Source organism: Danio aesculapii, chromosome 9, assembly GCF_903798145.1.
Source record: "Danio aesculapii chromosome 9, fDanAes4.1, whole genome shotgun sequence".
NCBI classification, from domain to species: Eukaryota; Metazoa; Chordata; class Actinopteri; order Cypriniformes; family Danionidae; genus Danio; species Danio aesculapii.
The window spans coordinates 51,388,618-51,401,153 of record NC_079443.1 but is presented as its reverse complement, the minus strand read 5'-3'; the positions used below and the strand labels follow the sequence as shown (position 1 = coordinate 51,401,153).

The 12,536-nt window shown below is 36.8% G+C and overlaps 1 protein-coding gene across 1 annotated transcript in view; it reads left to right on the top strand.

Moving 5' to 3' along the window:
* Positions 1–12,536, top strand: part of tanc1b (tetratricopeptide repeat, ankyrin repeat and coiled-coil containing 1b) — a 195,105-nt gene that overhangs the window by 126,687 nt on the left and 55,882 nt on the right. The window contains exons 11-13 of the mRNA XM_056466085.1: positions 2,245–2,353; positions 3,405–3,527; positions 11,162–11,398. Of these exons, the coding sequence (XP_056322060.1) occupies positions 2,245–2,353; positions 3,405–3,527; positions 11,162–11,398 (469 nt within the window). The remainder of the gene's footprint in view (positions 1–2,244; positions 2,354–3,404; positions 3,528–11,161; positions 11,399–12,536) is intronic.

Genomic DNA, 12,536 nt, shown 5'->3' with positions numbered 1-12,536 from the left:
ACAAAAGACTTTTATTAAATATGAAAAAAGGGGTAACCTATGTTTAAATCACTCGCTCCTGTTCTCAATCTGGCAACCTGCGCTTGCGTTTGTTTTGATCCAGGAGTGCTATACCTAGTTCAACCACTGGGTGTCAAACTTACATACTGCACCTTTAAGCCTTTAAAGATAAAAGAAATCAGTTATTAGAAATGAGTTATTAAAACTATTATGATTAGAAATGTGTTGAAAAAAATCTTCTCTCTGTTAAACAGAAATTGAGGGAAAATATACGGGGGCTAATAATTCAGGAGGGCTAATAATTCTGACTAACTGTGCGTATAAAAATAAGAAGAAAGGGTTTTTTTTTTAATTAGATTTTTTTTTTCTTAGTCTTTTCTTGATATAACATACAATATCATACAAATATATAAAATGTATACAAGTCCTTCACAATTTATCAATTTAGAAAATAAATAAATAATTCGACATCCAGTTACAAAAGTATAGAAATACTACAAATAATAGTAATAATACTACAGAGCATAACAGGATAGATGCATTCATATTTCAAGTGAGGAAAGAAGAGAAGAGTTTTGATTGCATGGCAACTTTAACTTGACAAGGCATCTAAAAATGTGGCACTTATAATGAGGCAAGATGCAAGTGTAACAGTCAAGTGAGTGTTCCCACATAGCAAAATATTTTGGCCCACACAATCAGCTGTTGCTTGGCCCACATGCCGCAGTGAATTACGGTGCATGACTATACCAAGTCTGTGCTTCCAGACAAGAGCCAAACATGGACCATATCTGGGCCAAGTCTTAGCCAAGTTAATAACCCATAACTGAGCCTGAATTGGGCCAGATATGTTGGTGTGTCACGACTGCAATGAAATTGATAAACCCATGAATCATTGCACTATAGGCTTGCTATGGGCGTGTCTTTCCTCGAAGCGACCTGATAGGTAGAATTTTTTATTTTTATTTTAAAATAATACAAATGTGTTTTTTATGGGTCAAGATAGACCAGCCTCACATGGCCCATATATCAATTATTAACATCTGGGCCAAATACTACATTTTACATCTGGCCTAAGTATTGTGTACCGCCTTAAAGACGGTGACACCTCTGCCAAACCAGGCCCATGTTTGGCCCACATGCTGTATGCCACTGCCGGATGAATGCCTGCTGTGCCAGATTTATGCCAAATCTGGGCCAGAATTCTTTGCTACCTGGGTTGTGTTGGAAAAGCAATATAAAAGTTGCACATTGAAGGGAAAAATGTGTTCAGTGTGAACCAGCCCTGAGTTCAACCACACTCTAATCACATGACCTCATCACACTGCACGTTTAATCAGTCAGTGCTGTCCGCTTAACACATTGGAAATGAAAGTGGATCATTTTTGATCTAATTGCAATCTAAATGGTCTTCAGGGCAATCCAATAACAAGTCAAGGAGCTTATGTGGAAATGCACGGCTCTTCTTATCAAAGCCAAGAGTCTCATCTGTTAAGGTTTCTGGGCGTTGTGTGTCATCCTTCACTCTTCAGCTCTCATTGAGGACATGAATGAGGTTGAATTGTTTGGACTGTAAGATTTGCAGTGTGAGAAATAACAAGAGGCAGACAAACATTAAAGCGCGATGACATTCTGCATGTTTTAGGGCAGGGGTAGGGAACCTATGGCTCTGAAGTGGCTCTTTGACCAAAAACTTGTAGCTCTCCAGCTGTCTCTCTTCAATAATATTTTAAAGTTTACAAAACTGTCACTAGAAATCAGTTTCCTGTCGAAAATACAGTTTAATTCCCTTTTTAATGTATTTTTACAGCAAAATTAATAAGAATTCAGCGGTGCTGTGGATTAATTGAATTGCGACACCAATAAAGGGCAAGCAACTTACATTTCTATGGTCATCTCGTGCACATAAAGTCAAACAGCATTCAGGAGTGGTGATGGCGAAAGAGAAAAATAATAAATTGTCCCTGCTTCATTTGTGGACTTGCTCAACATGTGATGCTTCATATGTGTTTATTTAGTTATTGTTATGAGTTGTGCAGGGAAATAAATGAAGAAAGGATATAATATACACCCTGATGGCTCTTTAAAAAAATTCATTTGCCAAAAAATCAGAAATAGCTCTTTGCTGAAAAAAAAGGTTCCCGACCCCTGTTCCTGACCCCCTCAATTTTGTGGGACATGCATTTACATGTGTGTGTGTGTGTGTGTGTGTGTGTGTGTGTGTGTGTGTGTGTGTGTCTGCAGGAGTGGACATGCACTGATGGCCTTCATGTTGTCGAGGCAGGAGGGGAAGTTGAACAGACAGCAGACGATGGAGTTGGGACATCACATCCTGAAAGCACACATCTTCAAGGTGTCTGTCAGTCAGTCAGTTTATCTGTCTGTCATTTTGTCTGTATGTCTGTCTGTCTGTCTGTCTGTCTGTCATTCTGTATGTCTGTCATTCTCTCTGTGATTCATTCTGTCTGTCTGTCATTGTGTATGTCTGTCATTCTCTCTGTGATTCATTCTGTCTGTCTGTCTGTCTGTCTGTCATTTTCTCTCTCTGAATTTCTCATGTTATTCTCATTTTATTTGTCTGTCATTCTGTCTATCACTTTGTCTGAAATACTTATTATTTCACACTCTTTTTTTATTGGACTTGTTTTTTTATTTGACATCTTTTGTGTGTTTTGTTTTGTAAAGCAATCTTAAAGGTCCCAAGAAATAAATATAACGATTTTTAGATCAGTATGTTAGTCTTAAAGATACCTATCAGCTAGTGTGCTCCAAAACTCACATTTAGAAGATATAAACCTGACATAAACACCCAAAACTTGCAGTTTGTCACTTCGGCCTTAATGGATCAATGATTTTTTTTTGGAACGTCACCTCATACTTTTCTCTTCAAATCTTCTGACCAATCAAATGCTCTATAGCAGTGTTTCCCAACCCTGTCCCTGGAGGCACACCAACAGTACATATTTTGGATGTCTCCATTATCTGACCCATTCATTTCAGGTTTTGGACTCTCTTCTTATAAGTTGATTCAGGTGTGTTTGATTAGGGAGAGGTTGAAAATGTGGACTGTTGGTGTGCCTTCAGGAACAGGGTTGGGAAACGCTGCTCTATAGTGTCTGATATGCCCCGCCCACTTCAAGAGGCTTCACATTTGCTTTTCATTTGATGCACCTGAGCTCAACCACTAACTGGCAGAGCTGTGATAAAACTAAAGGCTATTGGCTGCTTTTTAAAAGGGGAGGGGCTACTATATGCCCTGCCCCTCTCTTCAGTTTCAGTTGAGATTACGTCAAACATCGAATTAAAAATAACCATTTCAAAGCACTTCACCGGACCTTTAAATGCATAAATGTTTATCCACCTGTGTGTGTTTGACGGAGTGTGTTGATCGCTCTCTTTTAAAGGGTTTGAGTAAGAAGACCGGCGTGTCGTCTAGTGTTCTGCAGGCATTGTGGATCAGCTGCAGTACTGATGGTCTTTCTGCTGCTTTAGCCTCCCTGAGAAACCTCTACACACCCAACGTCAAGGTTAGCAGACGCTGTTTTCTCCAGCAGTCTTTGTTATGGATGTTTTTTCCAATCATTTTCTCCATTGCTTGTGTTTTTTAAGCCGTTCGACTGTATGTAGCCGTCATCTTCATGTATTACCTGCTGTCAATGTGACTCACTAGCTCTGTTTTCATCCAAGGTTTGCAAATGGGCATAATTAAGATACGACATTAAACATTTGAAATCCCGTTTGTTTAAGAGAATAAAAATCATCACTTCCTGGAAAACTATTAGCGCAATATATAAAAATACTAAAATGTCATTTCAGTTTCATTTAATCTAATGTCCTTATTATTTTATTTTAATGCAATTTCATTTCAGCTCAATATATAATTACAAAAATGTGATTTCCATTAATTCATTATTAATTATTATTTCATTTTATTGTCATTTCATTTTAGCTCAATATATAATTACAAAAATGCAATTTCCATTCATTCAGTCATTTCAATTCGATTCATTCATTCATTTCATCATTATTTAATTAAATTTTATTGTCATTTTATTTTACTGTCATTTCATTTTAGCCAATATATAATTTAAAAAATGCTATTTCCATTCATTCATTCATTCATTCATTCATTCATATATTCATTCATTCATTCATTCATTCCATTATTATTTCATTTTATTGTCATTTCATTTTAGGTCAATATATTATTACAAAATGTAATTTCATTCATTCATTATCATTTTATTTTATTGTCATTTCATTTTAGCTGAATATATAATTACAAAAATGCAATTTCCATCCATTCAGTCATTTCAATTCGATTCATTCATTCATTTCATCATTATTTAATTTAATTTCATTGTCATTTTATTTTACTGTCATTTCATTTTAGCCAATATATAATTTAAAAAAATGCTATTTCCATTCATTCATTCATTCATTCATTCATTCCATTATTATTTCATTTTATTGTCAATTCATTTTAGGTCAATATATGATTACAAAATGTAATTTCATTCATTCATTATCATTTTATTTTATTGTCATTTCATTTTAGCTCAATATATAATTACAAAAATGCAATTTTATTCTTTCATTCTCTCATTATTTTGTTTAATGTTGTCGTTTCATTTTAGCCAATATTTGCAATTTTCATTCATTCATTCATTTCAATAATATTTAATTTAATTTTTATTTCATTTTATTGTCATTTCATTTTAGCTCTGTATGTAATTACAAAATTGCAAATTCCATTCATTCAGTCATTTCAATTTCATGTATTAATTTATTTCATTATTATTTACGTTCATTGTCATTTCATTTTAGCCAATATATAATTTTAAAAAAGCTATTTCCATTCATTCATTTATTCATTCATTCATTCCATTATTATTTCATTTTATTGTCATTTCATTTTAGCCAATATATAATTTAAAAAAAGGTATTTCCATTCATTCATTCATTCATTCATTCCATTATTATTTCATTTTATTGTCATTTCATTTAAGCCAATATATAATTTTAAAAATGCTATTTCCAATCATTCATTCATTCATTCATTTCATTCCATTATTATTTCATTTTATTGTCATTTCATTTTAGCTCAATATATAATTACAAAAAATGTAATTTTATTCTTTCATTCTCTCATTATTTTGTTTAATTTTGTCATTTCATTTTAGCCAATATTGCAATTTTCATTCATTCATTCATTTCAATATTATTAAATTAAATTATTATTTCATTTTAATGTCATTTCATTTTAGCTCGGTATGTAATTACAAAAATGCAATTTCCATTCATTCAGTCATTTCAATTTGATTTATTAATTTATTTCATTATTATTTACGTTCATTGTCATTTCATTTTAAAAATACTATTTCCATTCATTCATTCATTCATATATTCATTCATTCATTATAATTTCATTTTAATGTCGTTTCATTTTAGCTCAATATATAATTACAAAAATGTAATTTCCACCATCCATCTCTTTATTCATTCATTCATTCATTCGTTTGTTTGTTCATTCGTTCATTATTATTTAATTTAATTTTATTGTCAATTTAGTTTGGCTCAATACGTTATTACAAAAATGAAATTTCAATTCTTTCTTTTTTTTTCTTTTCTTTCTTTCTGTCTTTCTTTCTTTCTTTCTTTCTTTCTTAATTTCATTATCATTTCATGTTATTGTCATTTCATGAACAACACAGTTATACAATACATAAGAAAGAAAACAAGAAGAGATCTGTGAAATTAAGTAAACGGGTAAATAAATAAATAAAATTTATAATAACAAAAAAAAATGTCACGACTAAATAAATATATAAAATAAATAAAGAGAATTTAAAAATTTAAATAAAATCTAAATTAATTTAATTAATGGTGACACGGTGGCTCAGTGGTTAGCACTCTCACCTCACAGCAAGGAGGTCGCTGGTTCGAGTCCCGGCTGGACTAGTTGGCATTACTGTGTGGAGTCTGCATGTTCTCCCCGTGTTGGTGTGGGTTTCCTCCGGGTGCTCCGGTTTCCCCCACAGTCCAAACACATGTGCTATAGGGGAATTGGATGAAATAAATTGGCTGTAGTGTATGTGTGTGAATGAGAGTGTATGGATGCTTCCCAGTACTGGGTTGCGGCCGGAAGGGCATCCGCTGTGCAAAACATATGCTGGTTCATTCCGCTGTGGCGACCTCTGATGATTAAAGGGACTAAGCCAAAAAAGAAAATAAATGAATGAATGACATTAAATTAATTAATTCAATATATTTAAAAAATAGTAATAATAATAATAATAGCATCTTTGTAGAACAGTATAAAATGAAATAATCTCTCTCTCTCTCTCTCTCTCTCTCTCTCTCTCTCTCTCTCTCTCTCTCTCTCTCTTTCTCTCTCTCTCTCTCTCTCTCTCTAAGGTGGTGTCTAAACCTCCTCATGTGGTTTTAGTAAATAAAACAAATCAGATTTGCAGGCGTTTGCTGTGCAGCCTCTGGGGCTGTGTGTTCACTGCTGATTAAACGTTTGTTATTCATCTGCTTCTCAAAGGCAGAATCCAGGCTGATTAATGACTGCGACTCAATGTGCTGGAGCTCTTAATGAAGCTGTGCATTGTGATCAGCATGCTTTTCCAATCAGCACTTTGTTCTGGCTGAACTTTAAACACAGGACGAGGCATTGTTTTACACAGAGATGACAAGCAGTGCTGAAAATCATTCTGCATTTCAGAGATTCACTTGAAGGAGAGGCCTGATGTTTTAGAGAACAGCTGCCAAACATATGCATCTAATCCAGCCCCAGGGAGGAGTCTAGCAATCATATATATGCAGTTGAAGTCAGAATTATTAGCCCTCCTGTATATTATTTTTCCTCAATTTCTGTTTAACGGAGAGAAGATTTTTTCAACACATTTCTAAACATAATAGTTTTAATAACTCATCTCTAATAACTGATTTGTTTTATCTTTTTCATGATGACAGTAAATAATATTTGACTAGATATTATTCAAGATACTAGTATTCAGCTTAATGTGACAGTTTAAGGCTTACCTAGGGTAATTAGATTAGAGTAATTAGGCAAGCCATTGTATGGAGACAATTCACCTTTATTTGTATAGCGCTTATACAATGTAGATTGTCTCAAAGCAGCTTCACATAAAAGGTCACAGTAAATAGGAACAGTGTAGTTCAGTTTGTAGTGTTTAAGTTCAGTTCAGTTTAGCTCAGTTCAGTGTGGTTTAATAATCACTACTGAGAGTCCAAACACTGAAGAGCAAATCCAACGATGCACAGCTCTACAGATCCTGAACCATGCAACCCAGAGGCGACAGCGGAGAGGGAAAAAAAACTTCACTAAAGGCGAAAGTGAAGAAAAAAAACCTTGAGAGAAACCAGGCTCAGTTGGGCACGACCATTTTAATTTCTCCGCTGGCCAAACGTCTTGTGCAGAGCTGCAGTCTCAGCGGCGGAGGCTGGAAGCTGGCCTCAGCGAAGACTCGTCTGTCTCTGGAGCGTCACAGGAATCAGTCTCATGTTCTCCACTCCTCCATGACCACCACAGTAGCTGCTCAGGATTCGGCCTGGTCCAGGATATGGAAACCTTGGGATCATCTCGTCGTTGGTCTTGGATCGAATCAGTGACTCTGCATAGTCTGAGGGCCTCGGGAAGAGTATCCCCAGGTGGAAATGGAGAATAAAGAAAATAATCAGCGTAGCTGATGTTCACAGTGTATATCAACAAGATGCAGAAACCTGTGTGGAAGCTCCCTAAGTGGTGCACTAAGTGTATGCTTTACTGAACAGATAGGTCTTTAATCTAGTTTTGAATTGGGAGAGTGTGTCTGAGGCTCGGACGTTATCAGGAAGGCTATTCCAGAGTTTAGGAGCTATAAATGAGAAGGCTCGACCTCCTTTACTCGACTTTGCTATTCTAGGTACTACCAGAAGCCCTAAGTTTTGAGACCTTAAAGACAATCTGGAAAACAAATATTGCTTCAGAGGGCTATTAATATTGACCCTAAAATTGTTTAAAAAAATATTCTAGCTGAAATAAAACAAATAAGACTTTTTCCAGAAGAAAAAATATTATAGGAAATACTGTGAAAAATTCCTGAATGTGTTCAACATCATTTGGGAAATATTTGAGTAAGAAAAAAATCACAAAAATCACAGAAGGGGGAATAATCAGCTGTTTATATAGACTCAGAGTCGAACATATGAATCGTCTTGAGTTCAAATCTTTAGCCGTTTTGTATTGATGTTGAATGCTAATTAGAAGTATGTGTGTGTGGGGTGTCATCTTGGATGGCACACATTCTTTTGAAGGTCATATTAGTAATGTTACACATACTTCATATTTACACTTGCGTTTTATTAGTTGTCTTTTGTCCTTCTCTCACAACTAATATTACAGCAATTCTCATCCATGCACTAGTCACTTCACGCATCGGCTACTGCAGGGGTGCTCAACCCTGTTTCTGGAGATCTACCTTCCTGCAGTTTTCCATTGCAACCCTATCCAAACACACATGCCTGTAATTGATTGGTTCAGGTGTGTTTGTGTGTTTTCTGTAGGAAAGTAGATCTCCTGAAACAGGGTTGAGCACCCCTGGACTACTGTAATGCTCTTCTCACTGGGCTTAAACTGGGCCAACTGGTTCAGAACTATGCAGCTCATGTCATTTCTAGAACTTCATCTCACAAACATGTCACACTACTTCTTTATCAGCTTCACTGGCTTCCAGTAAAGTATTGCATCAATTTTAAAATATTACTTCTCACTTTTAAGGCACTTCACAATCTTGCTCCTCAGTATCTCACCGAACTTCTCCATATCTATACCTCTTATCGCACTCTTAGATCATCCAACTGTATCTCTCTGGTACCACTACGCACCCGATTAAAGGTGCAATAGGTGATCGTCTACAGAAACATGTTTTGTTGTGCTGGTTGAAAGTCTCTTCACATTCCAATAGTAATGATTAAAGTAAATGATCTAAATGTGTTTATGTGTGTTTTTATATTCTGAGTGAGGCATAAGACTAAAAAATGTTCATCCAATTAAATATTGTCGGGCCGATAATTCCCATAATTCTGATACGCTAGTAGCCCAAACTGTCAGCAAATGTAGATTTGAACAACTGCGCACACGTTCACGCAGATCCACCGTTTGTGCATGCACAGAGAGACGAGAGAGTGAGGAGAGCGGTAAAATCAAATGCTGAATCATTATTGGAGTTAGTTTTGCTCACTGGAGGAAGGACGACACCATGGCTGAAGTATATTTCATGCATGCAAATTTTCCTTTGGCTTAGTCTCTATTTCAGAGGTCGCCACGGGGGAATGAACCGCCAACTATTCCGCTATATGTTTTATCCAGTTGATGGCCTTCCAGCCATAACACACTCATTCACACTCACACAGTACAGCCAATTTAGTTTATTCAGTTCCTCTATAGCTCATGTGTTTGGACTGTGGGAAAACCGGAGCACCCGGAGGAAACCCACGGCAACACCGAACTCCACAGAAATGCCAACTGGTTCAGCCGGTCAGCGACCTTCTTGCTGTGAGGCGACAGTGCTAACCACTAAGCCACCGTGCCGAACTTTGTACTAAAACATGTAAAACGAGATCATGACAGGAACATTCAAAAAGCAACTGATGTAAACACCTTAATAATATTGTTGTCTTATAGTCTGAGTAAGGCATATCATTCGAATCATTATTGGAGTTAGTTTTGCACGCTGGAGGAAGGACGACACCATGGCTGAAGGATTTCTGTTAGACAGGTCATGTTCTGTGTTAAAACTCTTTTAGTCACTCAAAGCTGATGTAGATTGTGTTGTTATGAATGGGTTATATGCACAGAAGTGTTGTTCAGCCACTGAAATCTCCTGGTGAAAGATTGATGTGACTATTTTCAGTTTCATAAGGATCTTTTACAGCATCCATAATGTCGATTTCTATTTAGTTTAACAACAGAACATCAGTAAACAGCGCTATTCCACCTAGCCTGCTTTACTGAGCTGAAGGTGCTTTTATATTTACATTGGGTCATTTCTGAACAAGGCCAGTCTGTGGTGCGCTCCCTATATTGATTACAGCTACTCTGAATATTCGCTCTGAAATAGCATGTAAGTATGGTATAGTAATAACTGTATATCCTGCACGCAACCACATACAGTAGTCACTTTAGGACAAAGCATGTGAGAGATTGTGACCAGCGATCCTTGCATGCATGAAATATTGCACATTATGACAAGTTTTACTGCTACACAACTGAAACATGCTCGATGCAATACAGTTTCTCATTGGGAATTGTAGATTATAAAGTACTGTAAAGCTTTGTTATTGGTGAGTGACATGATCTAGTGGGTTTTCTACTGTCATCATGTGCGCGTTCGTGATTTCAGGACGTGTGGCTTTGGATGGCAGCAGAGGAACTGTGTTTTAAAAGCTATTATGTTAACGGTTTGCATTTTGGCAGATCACCTACTGCACCTTTAAGCACTATGGGAGCGAAGCTCTTTTAGCTCTACGGTTCCTCGGCTATGGAACTCACTTCTTTTGGATTTAAGGAACAGTGATAGCCTTCGCACTTTTAAATCCTGTTTTAAGACCCATCTTTTTAAGCAGGCTTTCTTTTTTATGATGTTATCTTATATCTAAGATGTGTTTGTTTTTGCATCTCTTTTCATGTATCTGAAATTATGCTTGGCAATGTTTTATTAATTGTTTTTGGTATGTTTGGTATGATTTTTCTTGTAAGGTGGTCTTGGGTGTCCAGAAAGGCGCCATTTATAAATAAAATTAATTATTATTAGATTAGATTAGATTCAACTTTATTGTCATTACACATGTACAAGGCAACGAAATGCAGTTCAGGTCTAACCAGCAGTGCAATAGCAGCAAGTGCAGGATACAGGTATAAGTTATAAAGTGCAGTTATAGAAAAACTCTGGTGATATTTACAGATGGATGTACTATAAACATTATATACAGGTTGTGTTAGCTATGATTAGAGATTTACAATAGATAAATATATGTACAGGTTGTTATTAATAATCAGAGGTATGCAGATAGATATGAACATAATTATAAATGTATATGTGCAGCGGATTTGTACAATTGTGTATTATTATTGTGTGTGTGTGTGTGTGTGCAGGTGAGCCGTTTGCTGATGCTGGGAGGAGCCAATGTGAACTACCGTACAGAAGTGCTGAATAACGGGCCGGTGCTGTGCGTTCAGTCTCACCTCGGGCATCAGGAGATGGTGGCTCTGCTGCTGGAGTTTGGAGCAAACGTGGACGTGCTGTCAGAGAACGGCATGAGCGCTCTGTGTTACGCTGCAGCCGCTGGTCATCTGGAGCTGATCAGTCTGCTCTGCAAAAGAGGAGCCAAGGTCAGCCACTGAAATCACTCAAATACTGTCAGCTTGTGTTACTTGAATCTAAATATATCGCTGTACTGTCACATGGACATGACTGAAACGTTAGTGAATTAAGTGTCAGAGGTGGCTTGTTGCTTGAGGATTTGTATCCGCCGTCATCTGGTTGCACTCATAGTATGAGAAATGAACTGCAGGTGAACTTGTCACAAAGTTTAAGAGCAATGAAACCGCGTCTGTCTCAGCAGGGTGTTTTCACACCTAGTTTGAAGAAAGTCAGGAAAGCGGGTGAGTCCAGCTTTGTTTAGGTGAGAGTGTCGAAAGAGGGAAGGGTTTGCATGAAAAGGGGAGTTTCGTTACGTGCACTACAGCTGATTGTCACAGCGGCAACACAGATACAGGGGGGATTGACTGATTCAGAGAGCAGCATTTACAGCGAGTCTGAGAGCTGTGTGGAAGTGGAGGATTTTCAGTCCATAATATTGTAGTGATGTTAACGTAAACTTAGTGACTAAATCATTTAGACTAAGGTATGTCTTTAAACACTGAAAGAGTACTGCTGACGATACGAACTAACTTTGCCATCTGAATAAACATAAACAAAGATCACACACTTACCAAATCCATAGAGACAGGACAATCAACACCAGGGGCGTCGCTAGACCCAATTTACTGGGGCACGTGCCCCAGTAAAAATCTCCAGTGCCCCAGTAAGAGCATTGAGATATGATTTACTTCATATGCAAGTGTATTTATTAAGAGTGGTAATTCCGAAATAAAGACGTTATTCTCTATGTGCAACCGAACCAATGCTGGTGAAAGCAGTGTAGTTTAATCAAAAAGCAAAAAGCAAACCTCTCGCATGTGCTGTTCTTCTGCCGGTGCGAGTTTCGGTAGTTAACATGCGCGCCAAAAAAGCAGGCTACTGGCTTGTCACGCGCCGCTCATGCGTTGTAAAACCGGTGTAACGGCCTTTTTAGTTTAGCTAGTCGACAAAACATATTGTTTAAACAATATGATGGTGATCTTACTAAGCATGCCTCCTGATAGATTTATTTTGTATGAAGCAAAAATGAGGGATGAGGAGTCAGGGAGGTTAAGACTTAATAAACCTAATTAGCTGCCATGAAACGCTGGAGACTAGTGTCAGATG